Consider the following 19,270-nt stretch of genomic DNA (forward strand, 5'->3'; position numbering starts at 1 on the left):
TCCAACATGTTTTTGTGGGGATCAAATGCCTATCGATGTCTACTATCAAAGAGAATTCGAAATAGAGGTGGATTGTAAAAGAAAAATTAGTAGCCACAGTAAATTTACTGCTATCTTTCGACACATGATTAAAACTTTCAGAACGCCATTTGATTTTGTTTCTTATTATTTTGCTGATATGTGTTAAGTTTGTTAAATATCAAAAAGTGGCGCCATCTTACCTTACCTTAAAGGTAGTGTCGCCATCGCTCAAAACGATGCCGCCATACCTTTGGCCTTTGATTTATTAGATGGCGCCACTTTTTGATATTTAACAAACTTAACACATATTAGTGAAATAATAAGGATTAAAGTCAAATAGCGCTCTAAAAGTTTTAACCATCAAAAAAGTAAGAAATAAAGTGTCAAAAGATGTTAGTAAATTTACTGTGGCTATAATATTTTCTTTGATAATCCACCTCTATTTGAAATTCTCTTTGCTACTATGTAGGTATATAATATGACTCACACGAAATCATTTATAGAAAGTTTTTTCGTATTTATTGCTCTGCCTATATACCTAACTTTCAGTATGCGGAATTTTTAATTTATAACTTATTGCCTTGATCAAATAATTTCTTACTTTATTTTTGTATAATAGATGACTTTTTATTTCATTTCAAATAAGTAAGCTTGTGCCAATATTTCAAGCCGTTGTCTTATCTTATTTAGCATCGATGTCTCTTTGGTTTGGCTTTATGTCAACGTTCTGCTATCAATTTGGTTTGGCAAATTCAAGCTCCTGTGAGGCGGTGGCACCATCGACGATATAAAATTTACTTTTTGTGTGTTTTGAATTTTAAAAAGAATTAGGCAGTAAAGGATCATGCGTCAAAATGGACCCAAAACCAACAAAGTTGAGAGTTAGGTCAATAGATAGGTATTTATATGTACTTCATTTCGTTTTATGGACACCAAGCGGAATTCCATTGCAGAACTGAGATATTTATTTTGGTCAGAATATTTATATCTCCGATTAATTACACATGTAATTAAATAACACCTCTGTAACACGGTTGTACAATAAATAATTATCTTATCTTATCTTGATGCCATCAACCTTATTACCTAGGCAATAGAGTCCGCCGAGTCCGCTGAGTTTTCTGCGCTCGCAGCGGTACTTGAACATCTACCCTGCAGCAATTACTTTACTTACTTGGACTCTATTGTCTAGGTAATAAGGGTGATAACATTTTGACTTAAAAACAAATATCTCAGTTCTGTAATGGAATTCCGCTTGGTGCCCTTAGAACGAAATTAAGTTCATTAAAATACCTATCTAATGACCTAACTCTCATTTCTGCTGGTTTTTAGACCAGGCTCCATACAAAGTTGCCCGTGGTCCTTTATTCTTATTTTCTTGGCAACAAACCTTTTCTGATTTGGAATAGATTCATGGTTGTTGTTAATAATGAGTACAATACTACGACTTGTATAAAATATAACGGGATTTATCGTGTATTTAATAAAACTTTAAAACGCGTCATTAATTTGGAGATAAACTGGCAACATCCTGGTCGAGTGAGTTTTTCAACTGCTCGTACTTTGGAGGATTTAACAACCGGATTCGCCTTTAAGAGCTTACCCCTCTGTCGAAAACCTCGGCCAATGGTCATATGTATTGTATGTACTGACGTTTGTCCGACACGGCTATTTGTACGCAACGTCAACGCCGTTGGCGTGCGCCTCCCCCGCAGCAATCGGCAGACTGTTTTATACGGAAAATTACAGACAAGGCGTGTCCAGCTGTTAAATAATCCGAGGCTCGTACTCGCACTCGGTTTGTTTTAATATCAAGTAACGTTTTGAGTGCTGGTTGTCATTCCGAGCACAGCCATCAGTTGAATACATGACGTATAATATAAGTACGTGGTCCCGGCAGATCATGCGGCTGGACTCGTCGTTCGAGTCGCTGGGCGCGGCGGGCCGCTCGGGCAGCGTGGCGGACCTGGCCGACGAGCCGCGCCGCGCGCGCCACTCCTACGCCGCGCCGGCCCACGGCGACCCCGACCTGCCCGCGCCTGCCAAGCCTTTCGGACTCGGTAAGGATTTGCTCACTTACCTTATGTGGCTAGATAAAATACACTTTAAGGTCTACTTGGAATAATTCGGTATCCTAAATGACTTGGTGTAATCGAGTTTAGAAAGTAAAGGTGACGTTCGGGGATCAATTACAGCCGCTGCATCTGTCAATTTCGTTAATAAAATGCGGCGGCGAACGTCATTTTATAAACAAAATTTATGCTTGAAAAACATCCTAAAAATAACCTCATCAATGTAGTGTATTATTGCACTAACCAGGAATTTTAAAGATGCTAGTTAGGGACGATAAATTAAGTAAAGGTATCAAATCCTTTTTACACAGAGCAACTCAAAAGTGAATAGGCGAATATAGAAAACTAATTTTCGATAAGCTGTTATTTAAATATACGTGTAGGCAATGTAAACATATTTAATGGCCGTAGTCGTTTTGTGTTGCTCTGTGTGAAGCAGTCCTAAGTTACGTAAAATTATGTTATTTAAAAAAAACACTGAATATTCAACTAGACCTACTCAGGGGTTTTCAAAATCGCAAAATTTTGTTACTGAAATATTTAAACCGTTAGTTCAACGTTGATCGATTACGTATCAATCCGTTATGGAGAAACTTGATTAAAGTAAGCTTAAGCCATGAACATTTTAGAGGTAAAATAAAGCTCCTAAAAAACATTTGAAATTAATTGGAATTGTAGTAAAACAAGTACTAATGAACTGACTTAGACTGACATTCAATTTTAATTAGTAGAACTTTTGCGCAATGATTAATAACTCAAGATAGGTTATAGGCATTCCAAAATTGAAGCGCTTAACCATGTGACAAATTGTACAAGTTGCATTGAATCGCACTTGGACAATATGTTAGTGCTAACGAGCTCCCGCTCACCGAAAGAGAAAGAGACAAGCTCATGTTAATTAACAAGTATGATAAAGATGAATAGAATCATTGTATAACGCTTCAACTGTTGTTTAGTCTAAGAGTACGTCTGAATGTCTGTCAAGTTAGACCAACCAGTCCAGACCAGACCAGCTTGACAGCACTGGCTTCCCTCGAATGCGGCTGACCCAGATGCGAACATTATTCAAAAATAACAGATTTCCTCGTAGGTATAGAAATAAATATGGAAGTATCTATAGCTTATAATATCATTGTTTCGAACAATATACAGTGTCACTTATCATTCCCTTGAAAATTATAGCATACCTAGTTGAATAATAACATCTAGTATCTGATTTCCATGGTATTTTATTTTAATATACATTTTAAAAGTCAAAATAAAGTGTGTTCATAACTTATTGTAGGTAATGTTAATACATCGATTTAAATTCTGCGTGAAAAAAGTTTACATCTATATCGGCACAGGATTCTGATTAGTTTTTATATTTTAACTTTGAGAGTCCGTGTCTAACAATGCTCTCATTAGCTTTATGTCTGTCTGTGTGTCTTAACTACATATTTTTCAGTATCTCTGACATGTACAAATTCCTCTTCCCAATACATTCATTGTTTATTCACCCATAGTACATTTTACATGTCATTCCATACAGTTATGTTAATGTGTATTTTTACAGTTCTACACATGTCAAAGTTAAAGTTATTATTGTATAATACAACAGTAAATTTGCTTAGATCAATTATCTAGTGCACTATGTAGAGTAGGTTAAAAAAATAGCCTGAAATTTGCACGAAGTAGATTTACAAGAAAAAAAAAAAAAAAAAAAAAAACAAAATATAGGCAACTCATTATCACAAAGAATTTCACTACATTCAAAAACATTCACTTCATGATTTCACTGAATTACATTTTATTTTGGACTTGCTTCGTGGCAATGCTATGCTCATAATGGTTTTTCTCTATCTATCTTCTCTTCAACTGTACCCCCATTTACTTCTCCTGAGTATACATTATTTAAATTTTAAAATTAGGACTCCAAAAATAATCTCTTTTCTTTTGTGCAAACCTCAATCCAACCTCTAAAATTATGATCTTAGACACTAGGTTCATAACTTGAAAATTTTCTAAAAGTTTTGCAAACTGTTTTGGTGGTAATATTGGGATTTGTGATTTAAAAGAATCGAGAGTCCGGCTAAATAAGTCTGCAGTGAAATATATTTGACAGCACTATCATAAACGTCACATACCTATTAATAAAATTTTGACGATGATGGTGTTGCCAGATATATTCACTATAGACTTAACGTAGCAGGTCTATAAGTTTTTGGCCCGGCTTCGATCTAACGTATTCTATTATCTTGGTCCCGCTACCTTCAGGCTCATTCCTATCAGGTAAACAGTGAAAATAATATGGCCTTGACTCTGAATGAAAAATGTAACAAAATTTATTAGAATGTTCAATGACAATATCATTGTGAATGTGTTTCGCCCTTAACAATTGGCTGGTTCATCTTATTTTGATTGGGCATTAAAATTGCTCTTATCAAAAAAAAAAAAAAAATATCGATGGTAGGTAGCGATTTTAGACCCAGTATTGGCTGTTAGTAAGCTTCGAGCATCGGGCAAGCTTCTGTTGTTGTGTTACTCTATCTATTTGTTTGCGTGTCTCTTTCATTTGCATGGACCGAGCATGACCTGTGATTATTTCCTTCTCCCTTCCTCTTCGAGCTGTCAAATCGGCGAGAACTGCTTAAAATAGATGAGAAAAACGATGCTTCTGGAAAGTTTAGGTCCCATCAGCCAAGTCATAGACAATGTTACATTTTTATTGTATAAATGTTAATAGAAAAACTTTAAAGACTGGTTTATAATTGTAGAAAGTAACTTAGACAATAGACATATGAGAATTGTGTAGGATTGTGTGTCGTGTTAGGTAAAAGTGCATGTATTATGTAGAAAAATTGCAACATGTAAAAACGAAACTACGAGACTTCCATAGATTGTAAATGAAGCATGGAAAATAGAAGGTGTACTTTGTGACGTATTGTATTTTATTGGTTGGTAATCGTATGAAATTGTGGAGTTTTGATATTGTATTTAGTACCCAGACATATTGAAATTGTTTAATAAGTTCGTCTAAATACGAGGACTTTAAATAAAATAAATATCGATCTGTTGGTATTTTACTAAATATGAACAGAGCGAACAATTAAAAGGTCATCTTTAGTTAAATAACTTAATGGATTGAAACCTTCGAGCAACACCGGCTTCCGACACGTCGGAAGGAAGGAGCCTGAGCGATATCTTACCGTACAAATCATTCTGCCAGTTTTTGCAAGGGGAAACGTGCACACAGTCGCACTTCTCACTTACTACATACAAAATCCAATCTGTAATGACGATACAAATACATAGAAAATAACACACGTCAAAGACAAATCTTGCACACCTCGATCTCTTTTTGTGTACGGACGAGTCACAACATGCACCGCCATAGGCACAGTTGTGCCAATGCTTTGGCAGAGGGGAAATAGAATGAATGCCGTCTCCTTTCCCAGTATTGCTCGAAGATTGAAACTACTGGAAATTAAATGATGCCTTTTTCAATTGGTATTATGGCAGGTCATCTAAAAGTTTGAGACTTGTTATTTTTATTTATTATTTAATTATATGAGCCTAGTGTCCCACTGCTGAGAAAAGGCCTCCCTCCTCCCTCTCCACGTATTCCGGTTTTGATCCCCACCAGTTCCTGTTAAAGGTGTCAAACCTCGCCAACTCCGTCGAGGTTTGCCGGGATCTCGGGTTCCAGTTTGTGGGACGCAATTGGTGGTTCATTTAGCCCACATTAATAGTCATCTGGCAAACAGCAAACGTGTCCCACCCAGTCCCACGTTAGCTTGGCGGCTGTTTCAGCCATGTCAGCTATTTCGGTTTCGGAGCATAGTATAGTGTGTCTGATGTGATCGTTCAACTTCACGCTGAGAATACTATGCTCCATGACGCGTTGGGAAATCTTGAAGGAGTTTCAAGGACCAAGTCTGTGCTCCGTAGGTCAAGCAGGGGAAGAATACACATGTCCATGAGCTTTCGTTTTAGAGATATAGGGAAATCTCCCTTAATTTGGTCTTTCATAGACCAATAGCTCTTACAGGCATTTCTGGTTCGTCTCGACTTCCTTGTCCTGTTGTGCCTGGATAGAGACTATTTGACTCAGGTATATGTATTCTTGGACATATGAAAATTCCTCTCCATGGACTACCACTTTTCTTTTTCGGCTGTATTTTTTTTGCCAGTATATGACGTTTTGGATACTTGAATGTATTGATTTCTCGTGAATAACTGACATCACATCGTTATTGGAAACTATTAAAGTATTGGTTTTAAATCCCAAGCTATCTTCACTTTAAAAGGTATTTTTTTTTTCGTAAGAAAACGATATTGTTAACTTTAACTGTAAGTTTAAAACAGTATATTTATTTAAAGTTCTCCGTATTTACCTCGCAACTCTATATATTGTTAGCTATAATAATTGAAAAACTACTAACATTTCTATTGCAGCTCGGCCTACGTTCCTAAACTTGAATTTGAACCTGAACTCACTGCGCCTGCAGACACCAAACAAGTGTACGTTCCGTTAGACGCTCAATAGTGTGGCTTGTTTTAAAGAGTTTATTTTTCTTTGTTTTATCATCGTACATGTTTAATTTTATATTTCGTTTTGTTAACTTAGTTAAACAAAGTTTTTGTAGAAAATAAGCACCGTCGTTATGAAGCCAGTCAAGTCTCGCCTTCGAGTATCATGTTCGACGAAGTATGGTAACCCTACTGCATATATCGTCATATTTTTAACTACCTACAACACTATGTGACAGGAAAGCAACTAGGCTTGTTATTGAGCTACAAGCACACCAATGGCGGGACGCCTTTTGTCCAGTGTTGCTAGTTTAGTGTTGCGGCCTTTATCGTATCTGTGGCATGAAGATCTTCGGAGCTACGTCAAAACTTACTTTGGCAGAGGCCTTCAGTACCATTTCTATAATAACTAAGCAAATACTAGCTCCGATCATACTCGATCTAAGTTTTATAAAAAGCGTCCGCCATTTAGATATTGTTCGTTGTTTGCCTGTCTGTATTCAAGATGGATGTTCTTAAGTACCCAAATATGTTTAAACTTGATGCGTACAAATTTGTACCCTGCACTGTTGTATCAAGTCACATTTTATAATGTTTTAGGCATTTTTGGTATTATTTTGTAGTTTTTAACATTGTTTTATTTTATTTGCTACACATAGAAATCAACCATTGGCATGTAACCATTGTAAACTAAAAGCATGAAATTACATAAATTATAAGAGAAATTGTATTATTAATATGGCAATCATATATTACATTGAATTTTATTTTTAGCCATTAATCACATACCTATGTAGTTTTGCTGTATGTTTTTTTTTAATGGTTTAAAATCTTTTATTTTTGTAGGTAAATTTCTAACGCTATTTTCACATTCCGCAAAGAAAAGGAAACCGATTTTAAGGGAATAAGATTGCAGCTTGGAAATTGTTTATTCATTGCAGTAGTTTTAAGGAATACATTCGTATCTTTTACAGTTGCTCTAGTGTTTTTAAAGTAGAAACTACCGCACTTTTTAGCATCCCCATGGTATGGTTTACTTACGTCGGGATGTTAAGTATATAAAATTCAGTTGGAGGATTTAAAAACTAGTGGTTAAGAGCTTACCCGTCTGTCGATAACCTCGCCCAAGGGTTATATGTATGGACTGACGTTTATATACATGTGACGTTTATACATTCGATGTGCCCCTCCCCCGCAAAAATCGGAAGACTGTTTTCTACAGAAAATTACAAATAAGACGGCTCCAGTTCTCAAGTCCTCCAATATAGTGTTCATATATAGTCTAGGTTACAAATTCATTTACTTCAGAAGACACTGCACCGACTTAATCTTTCTGGTTTAACCCATTGGTTGACTGGTAGAGAATGCCTTAAGGCATGAAGTCCGCCATTTATATAAAATAATAAAATTTACAAATATGAGGAGTGTCACAATAAAGCCGTGTTTTAATGAAATTTGAACTTTTGTGATTCATACATGATAATTTAACCCTTATTTAAACTTTTACGGTTTTTACACATTATTAACTCATAGAAACTTTTGTAACTCAACCGTTGTATGGAGTGAGCACTTTTGGTCTTCTTAATTCTCTTTGCTATGTGCGACTTACTTCGGACACATCCACACTTGTGGTGGAAAATTACATTGTCTTTAGCCCAACCACAGAATGTAATCAGACCAAAAACCCTATAATCCTCAAACTTTGCTATCATTTCCTCGACCTCTCTTAGAATTTCCCGACGTAAACATACCGACAGCCATGGGGACATCACCTTGTCCTCACACTGTTCTAACAACGTTATATTTTACAGCATCCCCAGCCAGTGGTAAGTTGGGTCTTCGCATGACGACCCTGCACGAGGAGCCTGGCAGGAGGAACGATGACGATTCCCATTCGGAGCCCGAGTGCGCTGCTGACGCACTAACGACGCCAAGGGAACATGTACGTATTTCTACCAATGCTTTCTTGCCTTTCGTTATTACCCCTGTGACCAATTTGGGAAACTGATTTTAACTCTAAGTAAAAATGGTTTTTGGCAGCTTTGCTTTACCTGTGTTAGAAACGCCCGCTAACCGGATAAAAGACACGACAAATTCATTATATAAACATACCAAGTTCATTATACAGGATCAATCCAAAACGGTCAGTATGGAGAAGTCAGAAACTATGACATAGCCACATCTGTTCTTAGGAAACATGGCTTCGATTTAAATTTAATAATAATGAAATTCAATCTCTTTTTTAGTCTCTCTCTACCGGGAATCGAACCTGCACGAAGTTATGTAAACAATGTTATGTATATAGTCCTGCGAGTTTTTTCTTTGTTATTGTTGATAATACGATCTTAAGTCACAATGTCATTATTATTAAATTTAAAATCGACGCCATGTTTCCTAAGAACAGATGTGGCTATCTCTCATAGTTTCTGACTTCTCCATACTGACCGTTTTGGATTGATCAATTGCATTTCTTATTATACCAAACAGTCATTTGTTTAACAGGGTGCACTACATTTTTTTAATAATTGCATTTCTTATATTATAGTTTGATATATCGTCATTATGAATAACGTACTACAAGACATTATATACTACTATATTACCTAATTAACGACATACATAATGTTATTCTGGGTATAATGATTACTTCTGACATAATCAAACAATAAAATTAAGAAAGTAAGATCGTAGATACATCCGCCGAAGACTTCTGACGCCAGCGACTACATGATTCAAACTAATGATATTTCATTTATAAAACGCTTACGCTTACGCGACGCTTGATGCCCAGAACTACGCGTCTCGTACTTGTAACGTATTTACGATACGCTTACGCTTACGGCCTTAAACGTCAATTTTACGAGCAAGGGAAGTGAAAAATATGTATTTATTTATTTATCTAACCAATGAATGTCGGTCCGTGTCAGCGTCAAGTGTGTACACGTGTTTTCGTGGCTCTCAGGTCAAGGGGTTATAGTTAAGCCCACGAAAGTTTATTTTTACATTGTTAAATAAATTATACAGCAGCTTCAGGCTTTAAAAAAATTACTAATGTTATAAAACGATCAACAGAGACAGCGTGCAAGGACGTCGCGCGGGTTCCTGCCAACATCAAAGACATTGGACTCGCTACACGAGCTCGCTTGTGAACGGATGCCTACCAAGAACTCGCCGTCCATATCTTCAAGTGGTTATGGTAAGTGCGGTTTAAAAACACATGCTTAAAGAATATAATGCCCTGACAATATTATCTGTACCAAAGAGAATTTGAAATAGAGGTGGATTGGTAAAGAAAACTTTGTAGCCACAGTAAATTAACTGCCATCTCTCGAAACTTGATTAAAAATTTTAGAAAGGCATTTGACTTTAATCCTTATTCTTTCACTGATATGTGTTAAATTTGTTAAATATTAAAAAGTGGCGCCATCTAATAGATAAAGGCCAAAGGTATGATGGCATCGTTTCCCGGTAAGATGGCACCACTTTTATATATTTAACAAATTTAACACATATCACTGAAAGAATAAGGATCAAAGTCGAACGGCGTTGGTTCTAAAAGTTTTAATCATGTGTCGAAAGATGGCAGTAAATTTATTGTGGCTACTTATAGTTTTTTTTTGACAATCCACTTCTATTTCAAATTCTTTTTGATATATTCTTAACTCTTTAGTGCAGTGATTCTAAAACAATTTGTCTGTAACAGGTTCCCAAGCAGTATCCTCAACGAACCTGACCAACGACGACACACTGTCCATTCGCAGCATGTCCGTGGACGACACGCCGGACTTCGACAAGTCAGAGTACGCTTTACGGACGAAAACGTCCATGGCCGGGCTGAGGAACGAGATTACTGAACTCCGCAACGATATTAGGTACGTCAATAGTACATTATTGCAGAGGCCGGGGAAGGGCAATTCGTGGATGACTTTAGATTTTGACGGATGACGCGAAGCGGAGTCCGACTAAGAAGACGATTCCACGAATTGCGGTTCCTGCCGAGGCATATATAGTGCTTCTCTCCAAACGTGCGAAGAAATAAGATAAAATAATCATAATTTAAGCATCAACCAGCACTCAAGTGGAATCTTCACATAAAAAAACGACAAAAACAATTTCCCTCTTTAATTACTTTAAATAGTTAAAGGCACAACTCAGTACCATTAAATTTTCGTTAATTAAATATAATTGTGCAATATAAGCTGTATGTGTACGTATGAGCTCCTTAAAAAATATAGTTAACGGTTTCAGAATTATAACTAATGATAATCTGACAATCATTACATTATGACTTGTCAAACAAAGGGATCCACTTGGGCTCATCACCTTTCACGTTTCCAATAGACACATTATGTCGTACTCTTTTTGATTGGTCTTAATTACAATAAATCTGATTAATTTTGTAGCAAATACATACGTTTTTAATTTACAGCGAGTTGAAGAACGACATCGTCGAATCCAAACACGAGCTAGATACGACATACGAAAAGAAAACTCCGGTCACACCAGGCGGCCGACGAATCAATCCGTTCATGCGAGATTGCGAAAACGGGATGGTGGATCCATTGGGCGCGATCCCGATTGAGAACTTGAGCGTTGCCAGTCCGCCCGCGGATCCAAGTGTGAATGGAGAACATGAGACGTCAGGAGGTAAGTTAATACTAGATGCATCAACCCGTTCATGAGAAATTGTGGAAACGGGATGGTGGATCCATTGGGCGCGATCCCGATTGAGAACTTGAGCATTGCCACTCCGTTCGCGGATCCAAGTGTGAATGGAGATCACGAGACGTCAGGAGGTAAGTTAATACTAGATGCATCAACCCGTTGATGAGAAATTGTGAAAACGGGATGGTGGATCCATTGGGCGCGATTCCCATTGGAACTTGAACGTTGCCAGTCCGCCCGCGGATCCAAGTGTGAATGGAGATCACGAGACGTCAGGAGGTAAGTTAATAATAGATGCATCAACCCGTTCATGAGAAATTGTGGAAACGGGATGGTGGATCCATTGGGCGCGATCCCGATTGAGGACTGGAGCGTTGCCAGTCCGCCCGCGGATCCAAGTGTGAATGGAGAACATGAGACGTGAGGAGGTAAGTTAATACTAGATGCATCAACCTGTTGATGGGAAATTGTGAAAACGGAATGGTGGATCCATTGGGCGCGATCCCGATTGAGAACTGGAGCGTTGCCAGTCCGCCCGCGGATCCAAGTGTGAATGGAGATCACGAGACGTCAGGAGGTAAGTTAATACTAGATGCATCAACCCGTTGATGGGAAATTGTGAAAACGGGATGGTGGATCCATTGGGCGCGATCCCGATTGATAACTGGAGCGTTGCCAGTCCGCCCGCGGATCCAAGTGTGAATGGAGATCACGAGACGTCAGGAGGTAAGTTAATACTAGATGCATCAACCCGTTGATGGGAAATTGTGAAAACGGGATGGTGGATCCATTGGGCGCGATCCCGATTGAGAACTGGAGCGTTGCCAGTCCGCCCGCGGATCCAAGTGTGAATGGAGAACATGAGACGTGAGGAGGTAAGTTAATACTAGATACATTGACCCGTTGATGAGAAATTCTGAAAACGGGATGGTGGATGCCTCCTAACAGGGAAGACAAAACCCTTTTACGAAAAGGCGATGTGAAAATAACGATTTCCATCTTGGTTACGTTCCTGATTGGAAAAGCCTAAATCAGAAATCATAGCATTTATTCGTGATAAACTATGACATACAAAAGTATAACAACATAACAAAAGAAAGAAGCATAGAACAAATAAATAGTTTACCACGAAATGGTCCCACCTCAGCATTAATGCTAGCTCAAAAGTCAGTCAGTAAATAACAAATAACATACCTATCTACGTACAGCAAGCTGCAGAAATGCATACCCACTTTCTGAATAGAATTCATTGATAAGATAAATATATGATAATAAAGTGGGTATGCGTTTTTTCAGCTGGGTGTACATTTCGATTTTTTCCGCCCTCGATAATCGATTCTACTTAGTAGAATTTCCTATTTTTCGCACATTTTTTATTTCATATTTTGTAGAAGCTGATGTGGAATCAGTGAGCTCAGAGCAAAGTCACGATACGGAGCGCAGTCGAGAGGCGTCGTCCGTCGGTGAGAGCGACTCCACCTCTGGAGACCAGGTCAAAACACACCTTCCCGCCGGCAAGGTATATTCTTTTACGCAATTTTAACACATTCGCTACCAACGTTTTTGTAGCGCTACGCTCGTAGCCGATCCCAGCGTTTTCCCGCTTTGTAGAGAAAAGCGACTACGAACAGAGTACCCACCGTTTTCGTAGCGCTCCGCTCGTAGCCGATCCCAGCGTTTTCCCGCTTTGTAGAGGAAAGCGACTACGAACAGAGTACCCACCGTTTTCGTAGCGCTACGCTCGTAGCCGATCCCAGCGTTTTCCCGATTTGTAGAGGAAAGCGACTACGAACAGAGTACCCACCGTTTTCGTAGCGCTACGCTCGTAGCCGATCCCAGCGTTTTCCCGCTTTCTAGAGGAAAGCGACTACGAACAGAGTACCCACCGTTTTCGTAGCGCTACGCTCGTAGCCGATCCCAGCGTTTTCCCGCTTTGTAGAGAAAAGCGACTACGAACAGAGTACCCACCGAGCGAGTTCCCGGTACTCGATGTGTCAACAGGGAATATTACGCGAAACTCTGCATAGGGGGCGCCACTACCACAATCCATCACAACCAAAGAAATCTGCCGCGAAACAGAAAAAAATCGAAATTTCGTTATCTAACCTCTCTATCACTCTTGCATATTCGAGCGATGCAGATAACTTAATTTCGATTTTCGCGTTTCCCGGTAGGCCCTTTGTAAACGACATTGATGCATAGAGAGCGGATTTCAAGGAGCGATCTCAATATTAATATGGATATGACTAGCGCAATTTGTGAGCAAAGAATGGGTGCGGGCGGCAAAATGAATGAATGAAATTAAAAAATCTTGTCTATGGTTTACTTATTTGTCAGAGATGACATTTAAAATAAGGTTGGCAATATGGAAGGTAGAGCAAGGAACAAAATCTCCATATACCAAAAAGTGTCCGACAAAAAACCATAAATAGGTGGCGCTACAATACTTACCTAGAAAACTTGAGAAAATAATCTAATCATAGACAGCGCACTTCACTCTGTCAGTAACGCCTACGTTCTTAGCTACTCTAGCGCTACTCTGGAGAGATTTGGAACTATTATTTATAGCTGACAGCTGGACACTTTCGCAACAATTCTGCCTAAGGAGTTTCTGTTCCTTGCTTCTACCTTCCATAGTAGGCAACAATGTATTTTATACAATGTTTTTTAAGTGGTCATTACACGAAGTATCGAAAAGTGCCAAAAAATACTGCGTGTATGCACAAATGCCTTTTTTGGGGAATAGACTAAAGACTTGCCTTGACAACTATAAGGTAGGGTTTTAAAGACCTTTTAAATGAAAAATAAAAGTACGGGAGTAGAAAAAAACTTTTGCGTATAAATACTTTAATTTGATTAACAGCCGTTTAAAATATTTTTACATAATTTTTAATCGTGGCTGAATGCCGAATAGGCCTCTGCCTTCGATTCCTAACCTGTCAAGAAATTACAAAATGGCGGACGAATGTTTGATATGTCACCGTATTTAAGAATTATTTCGTTTAAATTTTAGTTTTTTCTTCGCAAGTGTGATGAAAAACATCGTGTGTAACTCCGGGGGTAAGAATATTGCAAACTCGGGTCTTTAATTCCCTCCAGCCTGCGGGTGTCGGGAATTACCAATCTCGTATCCAAGATTTCACTTACTCCCCTCGTTACACAATGTACTATTACAGTAGATATGGTGCTACTTTATCGCACGAGTGCGAAAATTAGTATATTAAGTTACTGTGTCGAACATTTAAAGGGCCATATGTACTGTAAAACGTCGTACGATACATGTGCGAATAGGTAATTCGCAACTCGTGTCGATTTAAAACACTCCCTTCGGCCGTGTTTTAATTTATCGCCACTCCTTTAGAATTTCCTATTTTTCGCACTTGTATCGTAATGTACTATATCTAGGTGGTCCGTCGCCGCGCAACGAACTCGTCCCGCAGCGGAGCGCGCGCGTCGCTCCCCGGCGCGGGCGCGCGGCCGCGCTCCGCCGCGGAGCCCGCCCACCTCGCGCACCACCATGCGCACACTCTTAACAGATCCATGCACGACACACCGGCCTCGTCCACAGAAATTATTGGGGATGGTAAGTTCAAGCGAAGACAATTTTTTGTACCTTATCAGATTAACACCGACCGTTTGACCGGTTTGGCCTCGTGAGTAGTGACCCTGCCTACGAAGCTGATGGTTCCGGGTTCAAATTCTGGTAAGGGCATTTAGTCGTGTGATGAGCATGGATATTTGTTCCTGAGTCATGGGTGTTTTCTGTGTATTTAAGTATTTATAAATATTTATATATTATATATATTGTTGTCTAAGTACCCTCAACACAAGCCTTATTGAGCTCACTGTGGGACTTAGTCAATTTGTGTAATAATGTCCTATAATATTTATTTATTTATTATTTAACAGCAACGACTTTAAGCAATATAGTATCCCATACGTACTTCAAAGTTCATTATCTTCGAGATATTTGGCATCAAAGTTGAACATTTTTAGACCAAAAACCTGGTTTTCTGGCCATAACTTTTGTGTTAATTAGGTTAAAATTAAAATCTCTGATCAGTTTTTAGAGACGTCAAAGACGAGTCCAAATGTGTAGATTTCGTATATGTAAAATCCTTCACAGCAATAGAGTAACGAAAAAGTGTTTTTTTATACAGTATTTAAAAAAAACCATAAATAAAAAAGTGTCCATTTCTTTCAAAATCCGGCTGACTAGAATGGAAATAAAAGATTGAAGAACCGATAGCCGTTGAAAAAATGAAATTTTTGCCAAAAATATATTTAGAAATAATTCCAGTTGTAATTTTCTCTTGTACTAAAGTATAAGTATGACCTTTTTTCTGCAGATGAATCAGAAACGCTCCTGCACACAGCGCCCGAGTGGCTGACAGTGGGCGAGAGCGTGTCGCTCCGCCTCAGCAGCAGCACCGGCGTCGTGGCGTACGTGGGGCCCGCGCACTTCGCGCACGGACTGTGGGTCGGCCTCGAGCTGGACGCGCCTACTGGTGAGTATATTACTGACATTATACATGGCGTCTCATAGTGAGAGCGTGTCGCTCCGCCTCAGCAGCAGCACCGGCGTCGTGGCGTACGTGGGGCCCGCGCACTTCGCGCACGGACTGTGGGTCGGCCTCGAGCTGGACGCGCCTACTGGTGAGTATATTACTGACATTATACATGGCGTCTCATAGTGAGAGCGTGTCGCTCCGCCTCAGCAGCAGCACCGGCGTCGTGGCGTACGTGGGGCCCGCGCACTTCGCGCACGGACTGTGGGTCGGCCTCGAGCTGGACGCGCCTACTGGTGAGTATATTACTGACATTATACATGGCGTCTCATAGTGAGAGCGTGTCGCTCCGCCTCAGCAGCAGCACCGGCGTCGTGGCGTACGTGGGGCCCGCGCACTTCGCGCACGGACTGTGGGTCGGCCTCGAGCTGGACGCGCCTACTGGTGAGTATATTACTGACATTATACATGGCGTCTCATAGTGAGAGCGTGTCGCTCCGCCTCAGCAGCAGCACCGGCGTCGTGGCGTACGTGGGGCCCGCGCACTTCGCGCACGGACTGTGGGTCGGCCTCGAGCTGGACGCGCCTACTGGTGAGTATATTACTGACATTATACATGGCGTCTCATAGTGAGAGCGTGTCGCTCCGCCTCAGCAGCAGCACCGGCGTCGTGGCGTACGTGGGGCCCGCGCACTTCGCGCACGGACTGTGGGTCGGCCTCGAGCTGGACGCGCCTACTGGTGAGTATATTACTGACATTATACATGGCGTCTCATAGTGAGAGCGTGTCGCTCCGCCTCAGCAGCAGCACCGGCGTCGTGGCGTACGTGGGGCCCGCGCACTTCGCGCACGGACTGTGGGTCGGCCTCGAGCTGGACGCGCCTACTGGTGAGTATATTACTGACATTATACATGGCGTCTCATAGTGAGAGCGTGTCGCTCCGCCTCAGCAGCAGCACCGGCGTCGTGGCGTACGTGGGGCCCGCGCACTTCGCGCACGGACTGTGGGTCGGCCTCGAGCTGGACGCGCCTACTGGTGAGTATATTACTGACATTATACATGGCGTCTCATAGTGAGAGCGTGTCGCTCCGCCTCAGCAGCAGCACCGGCGTCGTGGCGTACGTGGGGCCCGCGCACTTCGCGCACGGGCTGTGGGTCGGCCTCGAGCTGGACGCGCCTACTGGTGAGTATATTACTGACATTATACATGGCGTCTCATAGTGAGAGCGTGTCGCTCCGCCTCAGCAGCAGCACCGGCGTCGTGGCGTACGTGGGGCCCGCGCACTTCGCGCACGGACTGTGGGTCGGCCTCGAGCTGGACGCGCCTACTGGTGAGTATATTACTGACATTATACATGGCGTCTCATAGTGAGAGCGTGTCGCTCCGCCTCAGCAGCAGCACCGGCGTCGTGGCGTACGTGGGGCCCGCGCACTTCGCGCACGGGCTGTGGGTCGGCCTCGAGCTGGACGCGCCTACTGGTGAGTATATTACTGACATTATACATGGCGTCTCATAGTGAGAGCGTGTCGCTCCGCCTCAGCAGCAGCACCGGCGTCGTGGCGTACGTGGGGCCCGCGCACTTCGCGCACGGGCTGTGGGTCGGCCTCGAGCTGGACGCGCCTACTGGTGAGTATATTACTGACATTATACATGGCGTCTCATAGTGAGAGCGTGTCGCTCCGCCTCAGCAGCAGCACCGGCGTCGTGGCGTACGTGGGGCCCGCGCACTTCGCGCACGGGCTGTGGGTCGGCCTCGAGCTGGACGCGCCTACTGGTGAGTATATTACTGACATTATACATGGCGTCTCATAGTGAGAGCGTGTCGCTCCGCCTCAGCAGCAGCACCGGCGTCGTGGCGTACGTGGGGCCCGCGCACTTCGCGCACGGGCTGTGGGTCGGCCTCGAGCTGGACGCGCCTACTGGTGAGTATATTACTGACATTATACATGGCGTCTCATAGTGAGAGCGTGTCGCTCCGCCTCAGCAGCAGCACCGGCGTCGTGGCGTACGTGGGGCCCGCGCACTTCGCGCACGGGCTGTGGGTCGGCCTCGAGCTGGACGCGCCTACTGGTGAGTATATTACTGACATTATACATGGCGTCTCATAGTGAGAGCGTGTCGCTCCGCCTCAGCAGCAGCACCGGCGTCGTGGCGTACGTGGGGCCCGCGCACTTCGCGCACGGGCTGTGGGTCGGCCTCGAGCTGGACGCGCCTACTGGTGAGTATATTACTGACATTATACATGGCGTCTCATAGTGAGAGCGTGTCGCTCCGCCTCAGCAGCAGCACCGGCGTCGTGGCGTACGTGGGGCCTGCGCACTTCGCGCACGGGCTGTGGGTCGGCCTCGAGCTGGACGCGCCTACTGGTGAGTATATTACTGACATTATACATGGCGTCTCATAGTGAGAGCGTGTCGCTCCGCCTCAGCAGCAGCACCGGCGTCGTGGCGTACGTGGGGCCCGCGCACTTCGCGCACGGACTGTGGGTCGGCCTCGAGCTGGACGCGCCTACTGGTGAGTATATTACTGACATTATACATGGCGTCTCATAGTGAGAGCGTGTCGCTCCGCCTCAGCAGCAGCACCGGCGTCGTGGCGTACGTGGGGCCCGCGCACTTCGCGCACGGACTGTGGGTCGGCCTCGAGCTGGACGCGCCTACTGGTGAGTATATTACTGACATTATACATGGCGTCTCATAGTGAGAGCGTGTCGCTCCGCCTCAGCAGCAGCACCGGCGTCGTGGCGTACGTGGGGCCCGCGCACTTCGCGCACGGGCTGTGGGTCGGCCTCGAGCTGGACGCGCCTACTGGTGAGTATATTACTGACATTATACATGGCGTCTCATAGTGAGAGCGTGTCGCTCCGCCTCAGCAGCAGCACCGGCGTCGTGGCGTACGTGGGGCCCGCGCACTTCGCGCACGGGCTGTGGGTCGGCCTCGAGCTGGACGCGCCTACTGGTGAGTATATTACTGACAGTATACATGGCGTCTCATAGTGAGAGCGTGTCGCTCCGCCTCAGCAGCAGCACCGTATATGGGGAGACCCTTTGTCTAATCTAATACCGTTCGAGAAATAGGTGCATAGATGCTTACTTATTTTGTCTTTTCAGGCAAAAACGACGGCTCAGTCGGCGGCACCCGCTACTTCCAGTGCCGACCGCGGCACGGCATCTTCGTGCGCCCCGACAAGCTGGTCCAAGACCGGCGGGGCCGCTCCGCTCGCCAGTATAGGGACTCGGAGCTGAAGCGGGCCGGCAGCAAAGGTAAAAGTTAAATAACTTGATGATTTACGAAATTTACAATTGAAATTGTTACAATAAGGGCAGCCTTGCCAGTATAATGACTTTCTCCTTTCCCTGCAATCATACAATAGCAAATATACGGCAAAGAGTGAGATCGCTTGAATATGCTGCTACTGACGCGTGTAATCGAGCGCGGCGGGATTAGAGTCTCAGTCAAAGTTCGTTGATTTTGGGTAGAAAATACACAC

General features: G+C 42.7%; 1 protein-coding gene across 1 annotated transcript in view; it reads left to right on the top strand.

Annotated features, from left to right (window-relative positions):
• LOC133519352 (kinesin-like protein KIF13B) overlaps positions 1 to 19,270 on the top strand; it is a 350,907-nt gene that overhangs the window by 326,394 nt on the left and 5,243 nt on the right. The window contains exons 29-38 of the mRNA XM_061853395.1: positions 1,922 to 2,081; positions 6,531 to 6,596; positions 8,417 to 8,547; positions 9,678 to 9,801; positions 10,309 to 10,477; positions 11,035 to 11,252; positions 12,662 to 12,789; positions 14,676 to 14,853; positions 15,620 to 15,778; positions 18,891 to 19,043. Of these exons, the coding sequence (XP_061709379.1) occupies positions 1,922 to 2,081; positions 6,531 to 6,596; positions 8,417 to 8,547; positions 9,678 to 9,801; positions 10,309 to 10,477; positions 11,035 to 11,252; positions 12,662 to 12,789; positions 14,676 to 14,853; positions 15,620 to 15,778; positions 18,891 to 19,043 (1,486 nt within the window). The remainder of the gene's footprint in view (positions 1 to 1,921; positions 2,082 to 6,530; positions 6,597 to 8,416; positions 8,548 to 9,677; positions 9,802 to 10,308; positions 10,478 to 11,034; positions 11,253 to 12,661; positions 12,790 to 14,675; positions 14,854 to 15,619; positions 15,779 to 18,890; positions 19,044 to 19,270) is intronic.

Source organism: Cydia pomonella, chromosome 6 (genome assembly GCF_033807575.1).
Source record: "Cydia pomonella isolate Wapato2018A chromosome 6, ilCydPomo1, whole genome shotgun sequence".
NCBI lineage: Eukaryota > Metazoa > Arthropoda > Insecta > Lepidoptera > Tortricidae > Cydia > Cydia pomonella.